Source organism: Rhamphochromis sp. 'chilingali' (genome assembly GCF_963969265.1).
Source record: "Rhamphochromis sp. 'chilingali' genome assembly, chromosome: 1".
NCBI classification, from domain to species: Eukaryota; Metazoa; Chordata; class Actinopteri; order Cichliformes; family Cichlidae; genus Rhamphochromis; species Rhamphochromis sp. 'chilingali'.
Genome location: NC_137929.1, coordinates 60422592 through 60446224, shown reverse-complemented (window position 1 = coordinate 60446224; position 23633 = coordinate 60422592). Strand labels below are relative to the sequence as shown.

Here is a 23633-nt window from a genome sequence, read left to right as displayed (position 1 = left end):
AACCCTTTAATGGAGAAGAAGAAAAAGAAAAATGATGGACTGTGATTCTACAGCAGTCAGAAGGCACCTTCAGTTCTCACTTCTGAGTACACAACACCTGTCTCAGCCTCTGCAGAAATAAACACACAAATTACTACACTACACTAACAGCACTGATATACTACTGAAATAAATCTGTGGCAGTTTTTTATTTATTTTTATTTTTGATTAAGCAGACATTAACGTATAGCATTTGCACTTAGCAGCAGGTTTTCACAGTTTTCTCCACTTTTTTTCTTTTCTGCTGAGAACAGGAACTGATTGCATAAAACTTGTTTGTATGATGAAATTGCACAACCACAGTCATGGCCTTTCAGTGCAGTCTGACACATTTCACCACAGAGCACCAAGAAAACACGCTCTCACAAAATGAACACTGCCATTGGCTAAACCAGATCTGTCTGTGGTGGTTTCTTCAGCTACAGTTTAGAATCAACAACAGGAAGTAGCTGCTGCGGTTAAACATGCAGGACTTGTTTCACTGCATTAAAGGATAATTGTTGTATTTAGTGTGAACATTCATACTGCTAACAGCTTTTGCATATCAAAACCAGACACATTTTGGCTGCTAATGGATTTATTACCCAGTTATTGCATTGCCAAATGCCCAAACACACCAGATCAAATTTGGCCCAAACAAAACCACCAATACCAAAACTCCTCATTTTCATTTATTTACTTTAGGTGGAGTTGGAGCTACCACACCGTCAAATATGCCTGCAAGAGTCAACTCTGTCCCCTGGTCTCAATTTTGGATTGAGATGGGTTGTGTGTTTTAATGAATATTTTATTAGCTTTGTTTCTTTACCTTTAACTGATCAAAGGAACTGAAAAATCAATAATCGGTACGACCAAAGTTATTCTCCATTCTCCATTTCGTTGTGTTGTTCTATTCAGGTATGCTTTTACTGCATCCGCAGTGTGAAATGAAGCTGTTGCCAATTGGATGCTTTCCAGATGGTATTGCATGGTGGATCAAAATCCACTTACTTTTCTGTGTTCATAATTCTTTTGGCGGTCACAGGCTAGTGCTGATGTCAAGTCTACATAAATGGAGAGAACGGCATCGGGAAGCGGACCCAGTGCAATTAACCATTTTGATCTTTAAGAATGAGCACACCAGATCGGTCAGGGCCTGGATTAAACATGACTGCCTCTGGTACTGTTGGCTACAGAATGCAGGGGGAAAATGTGTTATTGTTACCCAAAGACAAAGAGGAACGGGTGAGAGGTAGTGAACGTGGCTCAGTTTGAATACTTGTGTACTACATTGTCAGCTTACAGGCTTATTTTATCTTCTGTATTGTCAGTTTTAACTCCTTCAATATCCACATTTTGTCGACTTTGAAGTAGATCTAAGATTGATGGACTCTGATGCTTAATGAATAAACTGATATATTATTAGAATGTTATCAAACAGTTTATCGGGGGGAAAGTGTGATTTTTAGCTTTTAACCAGCTGTTAGTTTTGTTTAGTCAGCTCTTGACTCTCTCCAGAGACAGGAAGGTAAAAAGACTAATCTGATGACAATAATTAATGGAAAGAATATCAGGACCAATTAAGAATTTTTATGCATGCTTCTGACTTCTGTTCAGTACATGAGATGTGAGGTGAGGAGGAAGAAGAAAACATTTCATTAGCATCCTTGACATTTCTTTGCTAAAGAAACAATGCTAAATTGTCTGCTGTCTGTTCTAATGTTAGCATTTAGCTTAAAGCAAAGGACCAGTTGTTGGTTGTAGAAGTGAACTATGATGGAGACAAGACGCAGCTGTACCTCTCATCTTTGAATTGTTTTGCTTCTCTTTGATGATGATTTCTGCATAGCTGGTGTCCTCAGATGTCACTGATGAGTACACTGCAGCTGAATCTCTCACTGCACAATAAAAGACACACAGGACCATCAGCTAATAGGAGAGCTGCTCCCACAGATGTTTTTGCTACTATAGAAAACCTTCAGAGAATACATAACATTTCAGTTATAGATAATAAGAGGTGTATTCCAAATTTAAATGGGTTTTAAAATGTTGCCGCCCATCACAAAAAACTGTGAAGTCTGTTAAAAAACAATCTGTAAACAATATTAAGTTCATCTAATATGAGGAATTAATTCCTATTTTAAATAAACAGCCCTGTGTTGAAACAGCTGCAGCTGAAGTGTTTTCTTTCTATCAGAAACAGGATGCTGGACGACTGCAGAGCTGTTAGCTTCAGCTAACCACAGACTACAAACACAATGAACACAAAGTAACACATAATAATAAAGTTTTAAGACAAAAACTCATATTTTATAGAGATTATTCTTTTCTAGCCTTAAATTGTTGACAAAGAAACAAATCAAATAAAACAACATGTTTGTAAAAGTGTGAATTAATTTAAGTAAAATGTGAAATGCTCGGACATGCAGAGGGGGGATAGTAAATATACTGGACAAAGGATTTTAAAGATGGTGCTGCCTTGCAGGAGTGTTGGTGTGACAGAAGAGGATGTGACAGACGATAGCAGAGTGATTCTAGATCCAGAGGCAGAGTTTTTCCCTGTCAGTCAAATGTTTATCTCAGCTGTCAAAGCTGGGTGAGAAGCATCCAAGTTTATTTCGTCTGGAGGTTTTTGCCACGTTTTTGCCACTGTTATCTGTTGTTTGCACTAATGAAGCTTTCTTTTCTTTTTTTCTTTCTTCTTTCTGCCTGGCAGTTTTTGCAATTACAATCCATGGTGATGTTTTGAAAATTACAATTCAGACACAGAACTGTTAATTTTATATATGTAAGATGTAACAACTTGAAGATGGCAACTTTTGCATGCAATGTAAGCACAAAACAACGTTAATCATAATACATGTGTAAAGAAACCAACACATGTAAAAAATGTTAAGTCTGAGTCTCACCTTCAGGTTTCCTGTTAACACATCGTCTCACCAGCAGAACCAGTAACACCAGTAGAACCAAAACACAGACTGATCCAGCACATGACAACACAGAGAGAACAGGAGGAGAGAGTGATGTAGGTGGAGGTGTGGTGGTGTCTTCCCCTAAAATAAAGCAAACACAGTCATTAAGTTGTCGTCACATTGTGAATGTTGAAAGCTGCAGAAACACAGACAGGTGAGTGTGTCACCTGTGACAGTGATCCAGCTGGATGGAGACTCTCCATGACCGCTGATGTCACACTTGTAGAGGCCTTCATCAGACCTGGAAACATGCTGGATGGTCATGTGACCTGTTGACTCATTCCCAATGAAGATGCCATCTTTATAGAAAGCAGCTGGGAGGTTGGAGGGAGTGGTCTTTGTTTTACAGAGCAGAGTGACGTCATCTCCCTCCATCACAGGGAGGACAGGACTCTGCAGGATCACTGATCCACCTCAACACAGAGACAAACTACAGCATTTCATCCATTTACACACAGCTTCATCAACACTAACTCCACACACTCAGCTTACCAGTGACTGTCAGGTTAACCATGTTACTGATGGGACCCTCTCTGGACTCACACCAGTAAACTCCACTGTCCAGTAGGAAAACAGTGATATTACATGAAGAACCAGCACCTTCTCCCCACCCATCTCCAAACTGAGTCGTCTGTGGTTTGCTTGTGTTTCTCCTCAGAGTCCATCCAGCAGAGCTGTCGTCCTCCTCACAGCTCAGAGACACAAAGTCTCCTTTAAAGAACTGAGAGCTGCTGGGACTCACAGTCAGACGAGCTGTGAGGGTTAAAATGAAAAATGATGATCTGTTAGACTTTACATTGTGAAACATGAACCCAATCAGGTCATATCAGTGAGCATTTATCAGGTTTAAACTGTGACAGAAGAAGGTTACTGACCTTGGTTTGTTGTGCAGCTCAGCAGTGAGATCAGAACTAAAGAGAAATGACACTCAGGTTGATTTGAGGTGAACATAAAGAACAACTCCACACAAACAGCTGACAAACTGAGGAAGAGCCCTCTTTCCAATAACTAAACCCTTTTAACTGGAAAAAAAGAAACTTAGAAACTTAAAAATAGATACAAACTACGTCAACCATCACCCATTACTGCCACTGATGCAACTAAACCACATACCACAACATGTCCAGGTTCAGTTTCATTTCAAGGAAATTTAACCACATTTACTCAGGGCCTTCTTGATGTGATGTTCTTCTGCTTCTCTGGCCGCTGTGTCAGTGGGGATGGTGTTCGCTCTGTGTTATAGCGTCCTGATGACACCCAGTTTGTGCTCCAGTGCATGATGAGAGTCAAACCTTAAGTACTGATCCATATATGTAGGTTTAATGATCAAAGAATTGAACTCATGCATCAAGACAACCCCTCGGATGGGGGCAGGCGTTAGCAATAGTGATCTGACTCATCTGGTGGCATGGTAGGAACCCCACATTGGTGGAGAAGGAGACACTAAGGGGCCGACCTGAAGGGTCCACTGCCTGATGATTTGTCGACAGCTCAAGCCCCAGAGGTTCAGATTCAGGCAGCTTAGGATACTATGCTCAGGAGCAAGAAGACAGGGCTGCTCAGCAGACAGTGTTGGGGAGTAACAGAATACGAACCAGGCTACGAGTCCGACACAGAACCCGACGTATTAGCCAGAGGTCCCTTTACTACGGTTTAGAGCTGCGGACCTGTTTTATATACATGCGGCGATCACAAGATCACTGCAAAAAGTGCAGCCGTACCTAATGTCAGTCTTACTGTTACTCATTTTATATTAATGTTTAAAAATCTATTTGGTATAAGTATGGCAAGTAGCCTTCAGCAATAGTAATAAATCACACAGCAATAGTACATTCATGTAGTTGTAAAAAGCATGATAATATATTAAGTAATCCAAAGTATTCAGGATACGTTACTCTGATTGACTTACATAACATTGAGTAACATAACGGAATATGTTACAGAATACATTTTGGGGCATGTATTCTGTAATCTGTAGTGGAATACATTTTAAAGTAACCTTCCCAACACTGTCAGCAGAGCATGCAGGTTTGCTGTGTCCAAATTCAGGTGCAGCATGCTTTGACGGCCGCATTTGTAGGCAATTACATCACAGCGATGCGACCAAGGCTATCCAAATTCGAAGACTGCTCCAAATGTGGGGACAAATGCGTCCTTTTCCCTAGATTTGACTGATGGGTGGGGTGTATCCTTTGTGGCCCAACCTATCCCAGAATTCATAGTGCAGCCCAGCCAATTCTAATTTCCAAGCTCGTGTCAGCTGATGTTAAGCAAAAAACCCAAATCATGACAAACAAATCCAGAAACTGGTCTCTGTCTTGTATATCTGCTCATTTTCAATTTGACACCAGCAATATTTTTTTTAATAAAGTTTGGATAACAATGGTGAATAAAACTGAATAAAACATACCTAAAGATAAAAGACAGCTGCTAGCATATGTCATCCATCCATCCATCCATGCATTAGGTTTCTTAACCAGTGTTTCCTCGACTCCTGAGCAAAGATAAAGAGTCAGTTCAGACCTGCAGTTGGTCCTCGTGGTGTTTTGAACTTGAATTCAGCCTGATTTGTTTTTCATGTCTTCTCCTCCATCATCAGTTATCAGGAGAGCAGACAGTCAAAGTACAAGAATTCAAACAAACACAGAGATTCTACTTACAGAGCAGACACAGCACAGATGTTTCCTTCATCGTCCTTCTCACTCATTTGAGCTTTTTTTCATTTCTCGCACTGACACCAAGTAAAGCCCGCCCTCTTCCTCTGAGTAGGAGCCGTTCTATTGGTTCAAATAGAGTTAGTGGTTAGTGTGTGTGTGTGGACGTCCCCCTCAGTGAGAGAGGCACATATGAGCTGTGTAAGGAAGAGGACTCCCTTACTGCATTTATTTATATTGTATTGTCTGTATAGCACTTTAGAGCACACCTTTCACTTTATTAAAAGCACCTTATCAAGCACTTTATGTAGCATTGCACTTTAAGCATGGATTTGCACACAAGAAGTTTAAATATTTATTGACTATTTATTGGGAATTTTAAAATCAGTTGGTGGCCTTGTTTCAGATCCTGCACAGCTGCTCCTCATCAAGGAATGTGGTGGTTGTCTGTCAGGAGAGAAGAATGGTGATTGAGATTGTGATTAAGGTTTACCAATAAGGAAAACTAAGGCAAATGTGTGTGTGAAATCTAGGGATAAAAGTGGTGCAAATAAGTGTTTGTAAGTTAATGATTACTCACCTTTCTTGCCTGTGTCCTCTTCAAGGTGTTTGGGCAAATGTTTCCCCGGGGGTCCAGACACCATTTAAAGGTTCCGGGAGAGACCATTGGTAAAGAGAGTGTGGTGAATCTTTTTGTGCTTGGGTTTCTGGGTTTTTATAATATTGGGTTTTGTGTAACATTAAAGTGTGAAATATTTATTAATATGTAAATGTGAAGATGTATTTATGTATTTATTTATTCTTATTGATATATTGTATACTGTGGTGGAAGGTTGGGATTTAAGAATTTACCTGAGAGTGGAATAATGGTTAAGTCTGTGACAGCTGAACATATTTAAGGCTGCCAGTTGTCATTAGGGGATTTTTGTGCTGTGAAGAAGCTCGACAAGTTAATTGTTTTAAGGAGAGCCATATAGCAAATAAATACTTTGTTCCACTACACTTGCCTTGGTCTGTCTCACTGTGTTTCCAGCCGCTAAGGGCTGCCCTGTTACAAGCTGAAACACAGGAATCAAACCAGGGACGCTGCTGTTATGGAGCTGAACTGGAACCAATCAGACACTGAGGCCCTCTGAATACATTTTAATTACAGCTGTGCAGAGACACAATGATGACTGACTGGAACACTATGATTCACATTTTACATTAACACCATCCTCACACATGTTTATATATGGCCACTAGAGGGAGATGTTGGACTTTAAACACTAACATGGATACAAGAAGATCAACAACGATGTTGTCATAGTTTCATTAAAAGACATTAACATAATAAATATGTCTGTATCTATTGAAAATACATTTGTTTATGGTAAATGGTCTGTATTTGTATAGCACTTTACATGTTCAGTCATCCACCCATTCACACACTGGTGATGGCAAGCCGCCCTGGGGTGCACTGACAGAGGCGAGGCTGCCGGACACTGGCGCCACCGGGCCCTCTGACCACCACCAGTCGGTGAAGTATCTTGCCCAAGGACACAACGACCGGGTCTGTCCGAGCCGGGGCTTGAACCAGCAACCTTCAGATTACAAGATGAACTGCCAACTCTTGAGCCACGGTCGCACCTCAGTGTCACTGTGGATAAAGATTCTCTTCATTTACACATATTTTTGAGATGGTAATTAAATAAGTTGTGGAGAGTGTGAGTGTTACAGAACTTTTTGGATTTTCAAATTTATGTGTTCTTCTGAAATTCAGGGAATCCTGTTTTGTGCTCCTCCCTGCTCCCATTTCTAAGGTCATAACATGGAAACTATGTGTTGGCAAATGTTTAGGCAGGTGTTGTTTGTGGTTTGTTGATGTGATTTCAAAAAGTAGTGCACTTTTCACCAGAGAATAATTACACCATGTTTGACGAAACATACAGTCAACAGAAAGATCTATATTTAGACATGTGATTCATGCATCTGCTGCAATGACATATGAACAAAGTGCTCAGCAGTGCGCTGGATGCTAGAGGCGTTTTTAAACATAAAGTGATTCCAGGAAGAAATTCCATTCATCCTTTTTCTTCCACTTATCCATTTTTTGCTATATTGTAGATGGCAAATGCAATACATTTATGGAACTATTCAACTTCTAAAATACTCTCGGTCAATCATATCACATCTTTAAAAGTTACTTGCAGCTCTCTTTATATTACTTTAGCAAATCACAATCTATTTTACACCAGTGCTGGTCCAGTTGAAGAAGATGGTGTGAGTTTAAAACATAAGCTTGAATATCAGTGTGTGTGAGTGCTGTCCATGGTGCTGATCAACAGCTGGACTATCACAGGCTGGATGGACTCAGGCCCAGACTCTCTTTAGTAATACAGTGGGTTTATTTACAAGTTTGTAGTGCAACAATAGCCCAACACAGTAGTGATAAACCCCATTTCCTGCTCCACATTGCCATTAAGTAATTTGGAGAGTGATTTATTATTTGCAGAGCTAAAATTCAATGTATTCAGAAAAAGTACACCAAATAAGAAACAATTAGTCTTTGTATCACAAGACAGAATCATGACCTGAAACTACAATGGAGCTCTGATAATCTACATATAGTTATAGACATGCGATATTTATTTGGTGGAAGCCCCTTACTGCCTTCATAACTTTGTTAGACGCCCCTGCTGCCACTCTGGGAACCATTATTTTGGTAAAAAGCAGTTAAACACAAATGACCTCGGGAGTCAATTGAAAGATATCACACTGTCAAAGTATTGTCATGTGAAAAGCAGCTGCTTTGCTTGGAGCTGGAATGTAAATGTGTCTTTCTCTCTATCAATATCATAGATAATTGTGATATTTGGCTCGAACTCTATTGTATTGCTCAGTGTTACCAGTAGAGGGCAGCAGACTTTATATGTGACTCATTTCCTTTTGAACCACACGAGGAAAATAAGTGAGAGCAAAGATTTATTATTCACACGCAGAAATTAAGTAGTAGCTGAGGGAACAAGAACAAGGTGTTTGAGTCATACTTCAATATAAACAGTGAAGCTCTGGCCATGAAACACATTAACATATTTATATTCTTTGTCACTGCACCAAATACACATTTAAATTTTCAACTAAACATATATCCTCATATGGTTTTTGAAGTTTTGAATCATTTTAGTTTATATCAGCGAAAAATTAATGTGTGGATGTCTTCTGGTCTCAGGTGCTGGGGGCCAGTTAGAGACCAGCAGCTGGACGGTTGGACTTCACTGAAGAGTAGATGGTCTCTGGCTGTGGTTTAAAGTCTGAACACAAACACACACATTTCAAACAACAGGAAACATCATTACAAACTTCATAGTTCTTGGTGACTTTGTTGAAAGATTTAGTCACATTTCTAAATGTCCTGTGATAAACTGGTGTAGCCGACCTCTCACCATTAACAGCTCCAGCTTCCATGTGAAACAGTGAAGCAGTAACAGTGAGCAGTGGTGCAGCACCTGTGTGAAGCGAGGTGCTTCACAGCCGTGTCAGAGTGAGCAACTAACAGGCCCACAACATTTTAAGCAAGTGTGAGGGTGAAAGTGGGCTCACATGTGAGTTTATTTAGTGTGACCTTTGTATGACATATTAAAAATAGTAGCTTTTAAGTCTTAAGTCGCATAGATATCATGACACATTTAATTTACTTAACCTTGTAGCCTGTACACTGGTGTAAAATCGGTCTCTTTAGGACATGGCTGTCTGAGTTAATGAACAACTGGTGAAAATACAACTTTGATTTATGTGTTATTAATTAATACATTTAATGATTTTAAAGGACTTTTTATTTGTTTGTATATATTATTTAACAGGCTGATTTTCTATACATTTTAGTGATGATTTAAATTTCAGAAAATGTTCAGTCGTTGTGTTAAAGAGTTGTCTGGGTCAGCTCTTTAGACCTGTTTTAATTTAACTGCCAAGCAAGTGTGCCTAATATTAATGTTGGTGTTTGGCCTCTGCAAACATTAGAACTGTTTTTGGTATGTACTTTTCATAGAACCAAAACTGGGGTACCAAGCTTTAGACACAGCATAGACCAGTTAGACCACAGCTAAAAAGACTGTGTGAAGATTGACCTATGTATGTAATGTTTGTAAATAGCTGTAGCTTTTCATGGTCTTTCTTTTTCCATTTCTCAATGCTTCTGCTGAGAAACAAGAAATGACGAGCTGATGATGACCAACCAGAGAGCTGGCACCTTTTTCAGTGCAGGCTGAGACTTGACCACAGCGCAAGTTCTCAAAATATAAACAGTGTCATTGCCCACACCAGAACAGAGAAGTGTCAATCAGCTTCAAACTAAACTACAGGAAGTAGCTGCTGTGGTGTTAGAACTCTTTTTATGCCCTTCATATTAACAACACTTTCACCCTGATAACAAACTGTGTGCACTGAAGCCACAGAGCAGTATAACTGAATTTAATTGAATTCAGATTTTTATATAGCGGCCGCTCACAAAAACATGAATACACTGATGCAGACCTCTGGATGAGTCAGTGTTATTTGTTAAGGTCCAGCGTGGCCCAAAGAAAATTGCAGATGTTTCATATTTGTACTCCCTCCAAGAGGAAGCGCAAACACTGGGATCTCATTAACGTGGACAGTCGAGTCTGATGATGCTTGCTTGGAGTAAAAGGGGAGGGGCAACGGTTATTGTGGTGATGATAAATGGTAAATGATTCTTATATAGAGCTTTTCTACACCGAGCACTCAAAGCACTTTACACAACTTGCCTCATTCACCCATTCACACAAACACTTTTTCCTTATGATGTTTCTATTTGTGTGCTTCTATCTAACATTCATGCACATTCATACTCCAGTGGATGCATCGGAGAGCAACTTAGGGTTATTATCTTGCCCAAGGTTATTTGGCATCCAGACTGGGGATCCAGTCCTTCCACCCAACCTTCTGATTAGTGGGCGACCTCCTCTACCATCCCAGTCTTAAAGTGTGGTCAGTCTTATCAATGAGATGTCTGAAGTTGTTTGGTCAAAATATTTGTGGAATTTGTTTTATATTAAATGATCATATTAAAACAATGAGTTTATGAAGGCAAGTCTTTAACCTATAATCATATTATTGAATCTATATTTGAGGATTTTTGAGGGGTTTTATCAAGGAAAATGGTTTCACAGTTTTGAATATGCAAGTTGTTTATGCACACTTTGTAGTTCAGGGAAACTCAGTGATGAGGATCAACGGTCAAAAGACGTGAATCCCTGCCTGTATATGTTATAGATTGAGTCTAAGGTATATCAAAGTTTGTATGACTAAACTTCAGGTCTGCATTTTACACAGATGACCATCAAATCCTGATCAGAGGCTATGTGATTGGTGGTCATTTTAGCTACAGCTTTAGAATTTTTACTCTCTCTACTTGGGGCTTTGTATCTAACGTAGCCATTAGCATATAACCTTAAATCAAGGTCAAGGTCAAGCTTTTTTATATAGCACATTTCCAAAAGCTCACGCTGCACAAAGTGCTTTGCAAACTAAAATGCAACTAAAAAAGTAAAATGTACAACAATGTTGCAATTAAATATAAAAAAGAAGACAATAAAACAATAAGACAATAGAAAGAACTAAAACAACAATGTGTGGGTTACCTCGTGCTGAAATCCAACAAATGTGCAGATCTAATATTTAGAGGCAGACTATTACAGAGTGTGGGACCTGCCACACAGAAGGCTCTGTTTAGACCATGGAATAGATAACATAAGTTTGGAACTGGACCGCACGGTTCTCTCTGGAGCATAAATAAATAGGAGCTCGAATAGGGAAGAGGGGGCTCAGCCTTTTAGATCAAAATCAAGGTGGGCCTGCAACTGTATATAGATCACTTTCTCCAGAACTCTTGAAAGAAAATGGGAGCGTTTCATCCATCTACATTTTTACATGCTCCACAGTGTCCTCAAATAACTTTATTTTTAATAAGCCATAAAATGTCTGTGCACAGAATCAAAAGCTCAAACTTTTCTGAAGTATGAGATAAAGCATTTCATTAAAAAAAACAACAACAACATCTGTACAACCATTAAAGAATCTTGTAACAAAAACACCCAGAATTACCTCGAGTTTGTTTGGTTGATATTTGGATGTCACCATACGTGATGTCATCTTCTACAGGTTCATCTTGATCTGGTGAAATGATCCAAATTCAACAGCAACATGTTTCACTTAAAAACTCTAAAGTTAGGATTTTAATTAAAAAAAAAAAAGATATACAAAGAAATATTCGTAGATTTGTACTATGTTGAGTTACTTCCATGGGGATCAAACATCAATGCAAAACCATCAAATCATTATTGATGTAAAGACTATAACATGTAGATTAACATGAACTTCAAATCTAAAATCAAAAAGTCTGAGTCAGTCTCACCTTCAGGTTTCCTGTGAACACATCGTCTCACCAGCAGAACCAGTAACACCAGTAGAACCACAACACAGGAGGATCCAACACATGACAACAGAGAGAGAAGAGGAAGAGAGAGTGGGGGAGGAAGAGCGATGGAGGTGAAAGCTGGAGGAAAGGTGGATGTAGGTGGAGGTGTGGATGTAGGTGGAGGTGTGGATGTAGGTGGAGGTGTGGTGGTGTGTTCCCCTAAAATAAAGCAAACACAGTCATTAAGTTGTCGTCACATTGTGAATGTTGAAAGCTGCAGAAACACAGACAGGTGAGTGTGTCACCTGTGACAGTGATCCAGCTGGATGGAGACTCTCCATGACCGCTGATGTCACACTTGTAGAGGCCTTCATCAGACCTGGAAACATGCTGGATGGTCATGTGACCTGTAGGCTGCTTCCTGATGAGGGAGCCATCTTTATAGAAAGCAGCTGGGAGGTTGGAGGGAGTGGTCTTTGTTTTACAGAGCAGAGTGACGTCATCTCCCTCCATCACAGGGAGGACAGGACTCTGCAGGATCACTGATCCACCTCAACACAGAGACAAACTACAGCATTTCATCCATTTACACACAGCTTCATCAACACTAACTCCACACACTCAGCTTACCAGTGACTGTCAGGTTAACCATGTTACTGATGGGACCCTCTCTGGACTCACACCAGTAAACTCCACTGTCCCGTTCAACGATGTAACTGATGTCACAGGAAGAGTTAAATGATGTTCCCCACCCATCTCCACACTGAGTGATGTTTCCTTTGCTTGTGTTTCTCCCCAGAGTCCATCCAGCAGAGCTGTCGTCCTCCTCACAGCTCAGAGACACAAAGTCTCCTTCAAAGAACTGAGAGCTGCTGGGACTCACAGTCAGACGAGCTGTGAGGGTTAAAATGAAAAATATTTGATTTGTTACATGAAATATTTTTGTTAAAACTTTTATAATTCTGTGATTAATGCTTAATTGAATCAGTTTTATATTTGAGATCAGGCTGCAGACCTTCTGTATTTATTGTCTGTGCTTGCTTCTGTTCATTGTCACGTCATTAACTTCCATAGCCTCAGACCTGCTGTGTGTTTTAGCTCTAGTTCAGTTTCTAGCCCTCCTAGTTTTGTTCTGTTTTTGACTTATGCCTGCAATAATGCAGTGGACCTCGAGTTTAAGTTCTTCCTCTACGAGTCTGCATATTGGGTCCTTTTCCTGCCTGCATACAGACATGACAGTCGTGAGCTTCTCCAAGATCTTTCCATTTTATGTTCAATAAGCACCGTCTACGTGCTCATGGCCCTCCCCATCGCTTCAATCATAGCGGCTAGCCTTGTGGAGTTTTGAACAGCCATAAGAGCTTTCTTTAATATCAGTAAGCCAGGGCCGAGCCAGCTCCAATCAGCAAGAACCCTGTTATCACGGTTTAGAATAAGTATAGATCTTCTATGTCCTAAATTGACAGTCCCACCAGGCACACGCCAGTGCTGCCACCCATCCATCGTGTATCCGGCAGAAAACATCCCACCAGGACAATTGGGCTCTCCCAAACTCAGGCTTGTCGTCCATAAAAAGGTGTCAATCGCGTTCAGAGACCAGTTGATATAATCCATATTTTTTAGGGTTTAGAGAACAAGAAAGACACTCTCTGAGGGTTAGAGTAGACAAGACAAGGACATGAGTAGCGCAAACAGGGAAGATAAGATGAGCGGGAGGGAGAAAAGATGCGACTGAATCTGTCAAGAGCCAAGAGCCTAGAGTTTCATGTGTGACAGAAGAAGGTTACTGACCTTGGGTTGTTGTGCAGCTCAGCAGTGAGATCAGGACTAAAGAGAAATGACACTCAGGTTGATTTGAGGTGAACATAATGTAGCCAATCTATCATATATTTATAATGATGTAGACGGGGGCCCTGGGTTCTTTTCTCTTAATACAGTATGTATTTAAACTCAAGATGGTGTAACTTAAATTACCCCCAGAAAATCAAAATTCCCTAGGGTCAATAATGAGACCGACATATGAACTACTTATAGCTCCTGGGCTGAGTGCCCCGGGTACAACCCATATATTCTGCAGCTGTTCCTGACATCTTCTGTTCTGAGTTCTGGTTACTTGACTTTGTAGAAATACTACACACCATGAACACAATGAATACACAGTATTTAAACTTGAATGTGTCTGTTAGCTGATATTACAATATAAATATTATTATAAGTATTGTACAGTGTAGCAGCAAATTTAAATGCAACTTTAAATGTAACTTCATAACTTTATAACATTTATAGAGTTGGTTATGTGCCCCTTTGGTAGTTACGTGTTTTGATATTTACATGTTATGTTTACATATGCATGTTCAAAGCAGTAATAAGTATGTGTTATATCTACTTAGTTGTTTTCCCTGCATTGATCCGAGTATAGCTTCTGAGAGGCCAGTCAAGTATTCATGAGGGTGGTAAACAGGAAGTGTTGGGTTGTTGTTGCTGTGTGCTGAGAGCAATGAGGCTTCTAAAAAAGTTATCCGTCTCCATCTTGCTGTTTCTAATCATTCAGAGTGATTCCAAACCACATAGCAAACCCTCACATTACAGGTAATATACAAAATTAAAGTCCACTTCTCTCTTTTTGATCAACTGAAATTTTCCCACTTATTTTAAGCTGAGAAAACAATATAACAGAAAAGGAGCTGGAGATCATTATGACCCAAAACCTTATGGTTGCTTCGCTCCATCTGGAGAAAACAAAATAAAACAGGGTGGTACTTTGGAAAGTCTGGTGTCAGGTAGAGGGGACTCCAGTAACCTGGCCCGGGCCATTCAGGCCAAGAAATGTCCTGAGAGAGCAACTATCTTGAAACTAGCTGTTCAAAGTCTGCTCGCTCTGTCAAATAGCCACTCACTTTATCAACAAGCAGCAAACTTCAGTGCAGCAGCGTTCAGGTCGACATTCGCTGCTTTGCAGTGTCTAATAGTTCAGCTACAGGATTCCACCCTCTTTTGCGTAACCTCCTATGATTGTGTCCGTTTGACTGCTCTGACACCAAAACTTCTAAACTTGTGTCTAGTTCACTTCTACTGGGACAAAACTGCAAGTAACATGTTTATTTTCAGCACCTTTATGTTTTTTTAACAAAATAAATAATAAAGTTAAATAAATACACTCTTATATGCTTGATATTTTAACCATGAACTTAAAATGTCATCACACAACAAAGCATGTTATTAACTCTCTTTAATTTTGTAGGATTGATGTGTTATGAACTGAATATTTGCATCAGTTTTCCATTTTCTGTTGGTTTTCTTTTGTTTGTTTGTTTTTTGGCTACAATAAAGAACAACTCCACACAAACAGCTGACAGACCCACAAACTTGTCTGAGTATTATATAATTATGAGCTCGTTTTTTATAAAATGTCAGTAACATGTTTCAATAAGGTTTGGACAACAAAAGATTGAAAAAAGTAAATTCCATAAAGTCATGTGTCCACTGTGCAGCTGTGTTGATATAATGAGTGAATGATTTGATCTTTTCACTGCCTGCTGTGTTTCCTCGACTCCTGAGCAAAGATAAAGAGTCAGTTCAGACCTGCAGTTGGTCCTCGTGGTGTTTGAACTTGAATTCAGCCTGATTTGTTTTTCATGTCTTCTCCTCCATCATCAGTTATCAGGAGAGCAGACAGTCAAAGTACAAGAATTCAAACAAACACAGAGATTCTACTTACAGAGCAGACACAGCACAGATGTTTCCTTCATCGTCCTTCTCACTCATTTGAGCTTTTTTTCATTTCTGTCACTGACACCAAGTAAAGCCCGCCCTCTTCCTCTGAGCACCAGCTTTCTATTGGTTCAAACACAGAGGTGGTCAGTGTGTGTGTGGACGTCCCCCTCAGTGAGAGAGGCAGATATGAGCTGAAACACAGGAATCAAACCAGGGACGCTGCTGTTATGGAGCTGAACTGGAACCATTCAGACACTGAGGCCCTCTGAACACATTTTAATTACAGCTGTGCAGAGACACACTGATGACTGACTGGAACACTATGATTCACATTTTACATTAACACCATCCTCACACATATTTATACGTGGCCACTAGAGGGAGATGTTGGACTTTAAATGCAAACTAACCAGTCATGTTAGATGGTCACTGTGTTGATATGTAGATGTTAATGTAATGATAAGGTTTACCAGCAGGGGGCACTGTATTTAAGAAAGCTCATGAATACCTCAAGGGGAGCACATAAAAGAAGACTGGTCTGTGGTGTGACATAAGAATGGTGTTAATAAAATGTTTGGGGCAGTAGCTCGCAAAGCAGAAGTGGATGCTGTGTTATTTTGAACAAATGCTACGAAGACAACACATGGTACCAGGAGTAAAAGTGAAAGAGTGGAAGCAATAGCAGTTCAAAGTTCTGTTTAAGATGGAAAGTTTGAAGCCACCGGAAGGACTGAAACTGGTGGGGAAAGTGAACAGCAACTGTCAGTGTTGTAAGCAGCAGTTTGAGCTGTATATGGCAGCCATGGGACTGGACTCCAAACCCGATGCCAGGAAAATTGCATTGCTGCTCACGGTACCTGGTCCTCAAGCCATTGAAGTCTTCAACACGTTTGAGTTTGAGGAACTTGGTGACACATTCACATTTTACATTAACACCATCCTCACACATGGTTTATATATGTGGCCACTAGAGGGAGATGTTGGACTTTACATACTAACATGGATACAAGAAGATCATCAGTGATGCTGTCATAGTTGGATTAAAAGACATTAAGATAATAACTTGAATGAAAAAGTTGTGTTTGATGTCACTGTTGATATATAATAATAATAATAATAGATTGGATTTTATATAGCGCTTTTCAAGGCACCCAAAGCACTTTACAATGCCACTATTCATTCACTCTCACATTCACACACTGGTGGAGGTAGCTACAGGTGTAGCCACAGCTGCCCTGGGGCAGACTGACAGAAGCGAGGCTGCCATATCGCGCCATCGGCCCCTCTGGCCAACACCAGTAGGCAAGTAGGGTAAAGTCTCTTGCCCAGGGACACAATGACCAGGACAGAGAGCCCAGGGATCGAACCGGCGACCTTCTGGTTACGGATGTGATTCCCAACCCCCTGAGCCACGGTCACCCCATAAAGATTCCCTTCATTTAAATATGTGTATATAAGATGGCATATACAATCCAATCATCCATCCATCCATTTTTCAGGGTCGTGGGGGGTGGAGCCTATCCCAACTGTCTTAGGACGAGAGGGAGGGTACACCCTGGACAGGTCTCCAGTCTGTTCCAGGGCTCAAATACAATCTATTTACAGAAATATTTAAGTTGTAAAATACTCTTTGCTAATCATATTACATATTTAAAGGTTACTTGCTTTATGTTACTTTGGCAACTCACAATCTATTTTAAGCCAGTGCTGGTCTGGTTGAAGAAGATGGTGTGAGTTTAAAACATAAGCTTGAATATCAGTGTGTGTGAGTGCTGTCCATGGTGCTGATCAACAGCTGGAATATCACAAGCTGAATGGACTCAGGCCCAGACTCTCTATGTTTTTTTTTCATTGAAACATATTTACTTAACACTTCTAAGTGTGCTATACACTGAACTTATGGACTAGCACTATGCTATCATTCTAGTATCGATCTAATATCAATAGCAGCGTTGGCATCCATCATTTCTGCTGTAACTCACTGAGGTGTAGCAGGAGGGGCTCTGAGCTGGTTCAGGAGATGAGCCTGTCCAGTCTGAGTCACATGTTCATCAGTTTGTAGTTCATCTCTAAACACTTCAGCTCCTTATGTTAAAACTCTGAGTGTTACACTGCGAATGTTTCCCAGGTGGAGTAACAATAAATGAACACTCAGTAAGGTTAACAAAATAAAATTCAATTATATTCATTATTATCAAAGACTTTTCAAGATGTTCTGTTTTTATTTGACCAGTTTAAATAAGAAATTTTTAAAAAGCCATGTCAGCAGCTGCCTGCTGGTTTCAGTGTGACTTACTGTAAAACATCAAAGTAAAATCTCTCTGTCTGAGATGAAGCTTTGCTGCATTATTTAAAGCCGTTGAATAGTTTCTGCTGCTGTGGTTTAATGCTTGTTTTCTTTTCTGCAATGAAAAGATATGTGGGTCGGTTAGCCACGACCAAGTCAGTTTTTCCATCAGACATCTCGGTGAAACCCACAGAACCACACGAGGAAAATAAGTGAGAGCAAAGGTTTATTATTCACGCAGAGAAATTAAATAGTTGCTGAGGGAACAAGAACAAGGTGCTTGAATCATACTTAAAATATAAAAAGTGAAGCTACTGTGTCCATGAAACACATTAACATATTTATACTGTTTTTCACTGCAGCAAAATACATTTAAAACTTACATAGATAAAATCCTCATATGGTATTTGAAATTTTGAATCACTTTAATCTTAATCCGTGGAAAATCATTATATGGATGTGCTCTGGTCTGAGGTGCTGGGATGAACCAGTTAGAGACCAGCAGGAGGACAGCAGTGGTTGGACTGGTCGACTACTTCAGTAAAGAGTAGATGGCGTCTGGCTCTGGTTTAAAGTCTGAACACAAACAACAACAGGAAAAATGATTACAAGCTTTCTAGTTCTTGGCGACTTTGTTGAAAGATTTAGTCACATTTCTAACTGTCCTGTGATAAACTGGTGTAGCCGACCTCTCACCATGAGCACCTAAATAAGCTCCAGCTCCCATGTGAAACAGTGAAGCAGTAACAGTGAGCAGTGGTGAAGCATCTGTGGTGCTTCACAGCCGTGTCAGAGTGAGCAACTAACTGGTCCACAACATTTTGAGCCACTGTGAGGGTGAAAGTGGGCTCACATGTGAGATTATTTAGTGTGACGTTTACGTGATATATTTAAAATACTAGATTTAAGTCTTAAGTCACATTGATATTTGATTTGATTAACATTGTAGCCTGTACACTGGTCTAAAATCGGTCTCTTTAGGACATGACTAACGGAGTTAATGAACTGGTGAAAATATAACTTTGATTTATGTAATACTAATTAGAAAGGCTTTTTATTTTTTTGTGTATATTATTAAACAGGATTTATTTTCTATATTTTAATATGAGTGAAATTTCAGGAAATGTTTAGTTCCTGAGTTGTCTGGGTCAATCTTTAAAAGTGTGCCTAATATTAAAGTCAGTATTTGACATTAGAACGTTTTGGCATCTACTTTACATCAAACCCAAAACCCCACCTAGTTTGATCAAAACTGGGGTACAAAGCTTTAGACACAGTACAGAGCAGTTAGAGCGCAGCTAAAAAGACTGTGTGAAGATTAACACATGTATCTAACTTTTGTAAATAGCTGAAGCTTTTCATGGTCTTTGCATTTCTCAACACTTCTGCTGAGATACAACAGCTACCCTAACTAGTTGAAGGTGCACGACCACAGATCTGACACCTTTTTCAGTGCAAACTGATGCTTCACCACAGGGCAAGTTCTCACGATATGAACTCTGTGCTTGGCCAAACCAGAACAGAGAAGTGTCATCAGCTTCAGACTACAGGAAGGAGCTGCTGTGGTTTTACATGCAGAATTTTTTAAGTAGTTAAAAAGATTCATCGTATAACAGTTATCTCTGTTTAAACTTCATATTAACATTCACTCTTCTAAGAGATGGTGTGCGCCATTAAGATAGCAGTGTAATTGAATTCTATTCAGTTGACTTTTATTTTTATACTGCCAAATCACAACAAGTTGCCTCAGTGAGCTTTATATTCTAAAATAAGGACCCTACAATAATACATAGAAAAAACACAGAAATCAAATGACTCGATTTGACAAACGCTTGGTGACAGCGGGAAGGACAAACTCCCTTTTAACAGGAAGAAACCTCCAGCAGAGCCAGGCTCAGGGAGGGGCGGGGCCATCTGCTGAGTGGACAGTGTGAGGTGTAGGCTCACCACAGACTGTCTCAGTCTAAAGAAACATCATGGAAAACATTATCTGTTGTACCAGGTGTGTGTGTGTGTGTTTTCAGTAGCTCACTGACTGGTTTGTGACAAAGGTGGAGTCAAAATGATTGAACTATTTCAAAGATGTGTGTGTGTGCTTGCTCAGAGACTAATTAATTGTCATGATAGTCAGTGTTATCAATGAGATAAGCTGTTATGTCTCAATATTTGTGGAATTTGTTTTATTGTAAATGGTAAATGACCTGTATTTGTATAGCGCTTTACACATTCAGTCATCCACCCATTCACACACAAGTGAAGGCAAGCTACATTGTAGCCACAGCGACCCTGGGGCACACTGACAGAGGGGAGGCTGCCGAACACTGGCACCACCTCTGACCACCACCAGTAGGCAACGGGTGAAGTGTCTTGCCCAAGGACACAACGACTGAGACTGTCCAAGGGCGTGAACCGGCAACCTTCCGATTACAAGGCGAACTCCCAACTCTTGAGCCACGATCGCCTCTTGCATTAAAATATCTTATTAAAGTAACCTGTGCATGAAGGAAACGCCTTAACCTACTACTATATTATTTAATGTAAATATGAGGACGGGGATTCTGGGTAGAAAAAAAAAAGAGACAATAGGAGAAAAATATAAAGGTCAAGGTGTTGAAACCTGCACAAACAATTAACCAGTGAAGAGTTTAGGAGCTTTGGGCAGGTTTCACAGTTTTGAATATGCAGGTTGTTACTGTACGCTTTGTTGTTCAGGAAAACTCAGCTATGATGATCCGTATTTATTGAATATTATTAGTTTATGTTGCAAAGACAAAAATCTCTGATTGTATATTATAGATTCAGTCTAACATATATCAATGTTAGCATTACTAAACCTCATGTCTGCATCTTACACAGCTGACCACCAAATCCTGACTAAAAGGTGATTAGTGGTAATTTTAGTGACAGCTTTTTACAGTATCTACTTGGGGCTTTGTATCTAAGTCCCCAGAAGCTTACAATCTTCAGTCACTCATTCTCCTTTAATACCATGTTATGGTAAATGGTAAATGGCCTGCATTTGTATAGCGCTTTTCTAGTCCATAGGACCCCAAAGCGCTTCACACTACATTCAGTCATTCACCCATTCACACACACATGAGATGTTACACATCTCTCTAAATCCTGTTTGATTTTTGTTTGCATTGTTTTGTCAAATTGAGAAATATCAGAAAACTGAAGTCTGAAGTTTTTAAACAGAAGCATTAGATGCTCGTTCATGTATCAACATCTGTAATTCTTGAATTTCTCCACACAGTAAATCTGTACTGAACCACCTGCAGGTTATTTAAAATGCTGTCAGACAGACAGACCCACATCACCACAGTCAGCAGACAACGAAGAGCAGCTGTACCTCTCATCTGTGATCTGGTTTTCTTGTCTTTGATGATGATTCGACCATAACTGATGTCTTCTGTTCTCACTGCAGAGTAGATTACTGCTGGATCACTGTCTGCACAACAAAACACACAAAATGTTGGAATCACATAAATATGAAGCAGTAAAGTCATTTAAACTTTGAGTAAAGCTACATATGTTAAACTGAGTTAAGCTAATTATAAAAGGAAATTATGAATAAAACTATAGTAAGTTTACTTAATGTGAATATGAATTATTTATTTCTAACGCCTGATAGAGAAACACCTGCAGGTGACTTTCAAAACAATCATAAACAGGAAACTGTACGACTGCAGAGGTGTTAGCTTGTGTTAACCACAGACAACAAACACAGAGGGCAGCATGTAAAGAGCAATGCTCAATGAGCACAGAGTGAAATTTTACAGACTTAAAATGACTGAGTTATTAAATTTGGAGAAAGGAAACAAAACAAAAGACAAAAAAAGTGACATTAAAGCCGTGACATACAAAGATGAACTCTGGCGAAATTACTACAGAGTTAAACTTTAGCATCAATTTAATAGAACGTTTATTTTTCTATTACAATTCACAGTTGTACTTTCTTCACCTGCTTCATAATATCCTCATAGAAATCTTTTCATGAGACATAAAATCTCTATGAATATAATCAGAACTTAAAAGTATTTTATAAAATTGGAGCTGAATAAACACAAATAAATAACCAACAAAGGACCTCAAATTACCGTTGTTTTGTTTTTTTGGATGTTGATGAGTTGATATTTTGACATCACTGTACAAGATGTCATCTGTGAGGCCATTTTCCACAGCTTCATCTAGTGAAATTATTAAAATTAAGAAAGTATTTACAATCACAACATTTTACAGTGAAGAGTCCAAATAAAAACAAAAAATAAACAGTTTTACATTTTTAATGTGAAATTAAAATTTTAAAAATCATCAAATCATAATAAACATAAATAGCATAACACATGGATTTACATAACCACATATATTGAAAAGTCTGAGTGTCACCTTCAGGTTTCCTGTGAACACATCGTCTCACCAGCAGAACCAGTAACACCAGTAGAACCACAACACAGACTGATCCAACAGATGACAACACAAAGAGTACAGGAGGAGAGGTGGATGTAGGTGGAGGTGTGGATGTAGGTGGAGGTGTGGTGGTGTGTTCCCCTAAAATAAAGCAAACACAGTCATTAAGTTGTCGTCACATTGTGAATGTTGAAAGCTGCAGAAACACAGACAGGTGAGTGTGTCACCTGTGACAGTGATCCAGCTGGATGGAGACTCTCCATGACCGCTGATGTCACACTTGTAGAGGCCTTCATCAGACCTGGAAACATGCTGGATGGTCATGTGACCTGTAGGCTGCTTCCTGATGAGGGAGCCATCTTTATAGAAAGCAGCTGGGAGGTTGGAGGGAGTGGTCTTTGTTTTACAGAGCAGAGTGACGTCATCTCCCTCCATCACAGGGAGGACAGGACTCTGCAGGATCACTGATCCACCTCAACACAGAGACAAACTACAGCATTTCATCCATTTACACACAGCTTCATCAACACTAACTCCACACACTCAGCTTACCAGTGACTGTCAGGTTAACCATGTTACTGATGGGACCCTCTCTGGACTCACACCAGTAAACTCCACTGTCATGAGGTGCTGTTATACTGAGCTTACACGTAGAACCATTTACTTCTCCCCACCCATCTCTACACTGAGTCCTCTGTCCTTTGCTTGTGTTTCTCCTCAGAGTCCATCCAGCAGAGCTGTCGTCCTCCTCACAGCTCAGAGACACAATGTCTCCTTTAAAGAACTGAGAGCTGCTGGGACTCACAGTCAGACGAGCTGTGAGGGTTAAAATGAAAAAAAAAAACAAAAAACAATTGTTGCTTGGTTGCTTTTGTCTGACACAAGCATGTTTTACTTAATTCTGTAACATGACCCCAATCAGGTCATATCAGTGAGCATTTCTCAGGTTTAAACTGTGACAGAAGAAGGTTACTGACCTTGGTTTGTTGTGCAGCTCAGCAGTGAGATCAGAACTAAAGAGAAATGACACTCAGGTTGATTTGAGGTGAACATAACGAACAACTCCACACAAACAGCTGACAAACACACAAACTCGTCTCTCTCTGACAAAAGACTAAATAAAAAGTGCCTGAAGCTAAAAGACATTTGGTAGAATCAAT

General features: G+C 39.7%; 2 protein-coding genes and 1 long non-coding RNA gene across 3 annotated transcripts; all 3 read right to left on the bottom strand.

The window, feature by feature from the left end:
* On the bottom strand, nt 1–4073 carry LOC308409410 (low affinity immunoglobulin gamma Fc region receptor II-like; the record flags this gene model as incomplete). Its single annotated transcript, XM_080902136.1, has 6 exons — nt 1–109; nt 1818–1916; nt 2928–3071; nt 3158–3403; nt 3483–3743; nt 4070–4073. The coding sequence occupies 6 exons, from the start codon at nt 4071–4073 to the stop codon at nt 57–59; spliced, it is 807 nt and encodes a 268-aa protein (XP_080758262.1). The 3' UTR covers nt 1–56.
* Nucleotides 4074–12035: 7962 nt separating this feature from the next.
* LOC308409405 (Fc receptor-like protein 1) lies at nt 12036–14314 on the bottom strand (the record flags this gene model as incomplete). Its single annotated transcript, XM_080902123.1, has 4 exons — nt 13854–14314; nt 12693–12956; nt 12368–12613; nt 12036–12070 (listed from the first exon to the last, which is right to left on the bottom strand). Exons 1-4 carry the CDS (start codon nt 13927–13929, stop codon nt 12036–12038), a joined length of 621 nt encoding a protein of 206 aa, XP_080758249.1. The 5' UTR covers nt 13930–14314.
* A 3973-nt stretch (nt 14315–18287) lies between these two features.
* Nucleotides 18288–22553, bottom strand: LOC308412899. Its single transcript, XR_013974637.1, has 3 exons — nt 22453–22553; nt 21416–21514; nt 18288–18639 (listed from the first exon to the last, which is right to left on the bottom strand). It is a non-coding gene; the product is annotated as an uncharacterized lncRNA (long non-coding RNA).
* Nucleotides 22554–23633: the final 1080 nt, after the last annotated feature.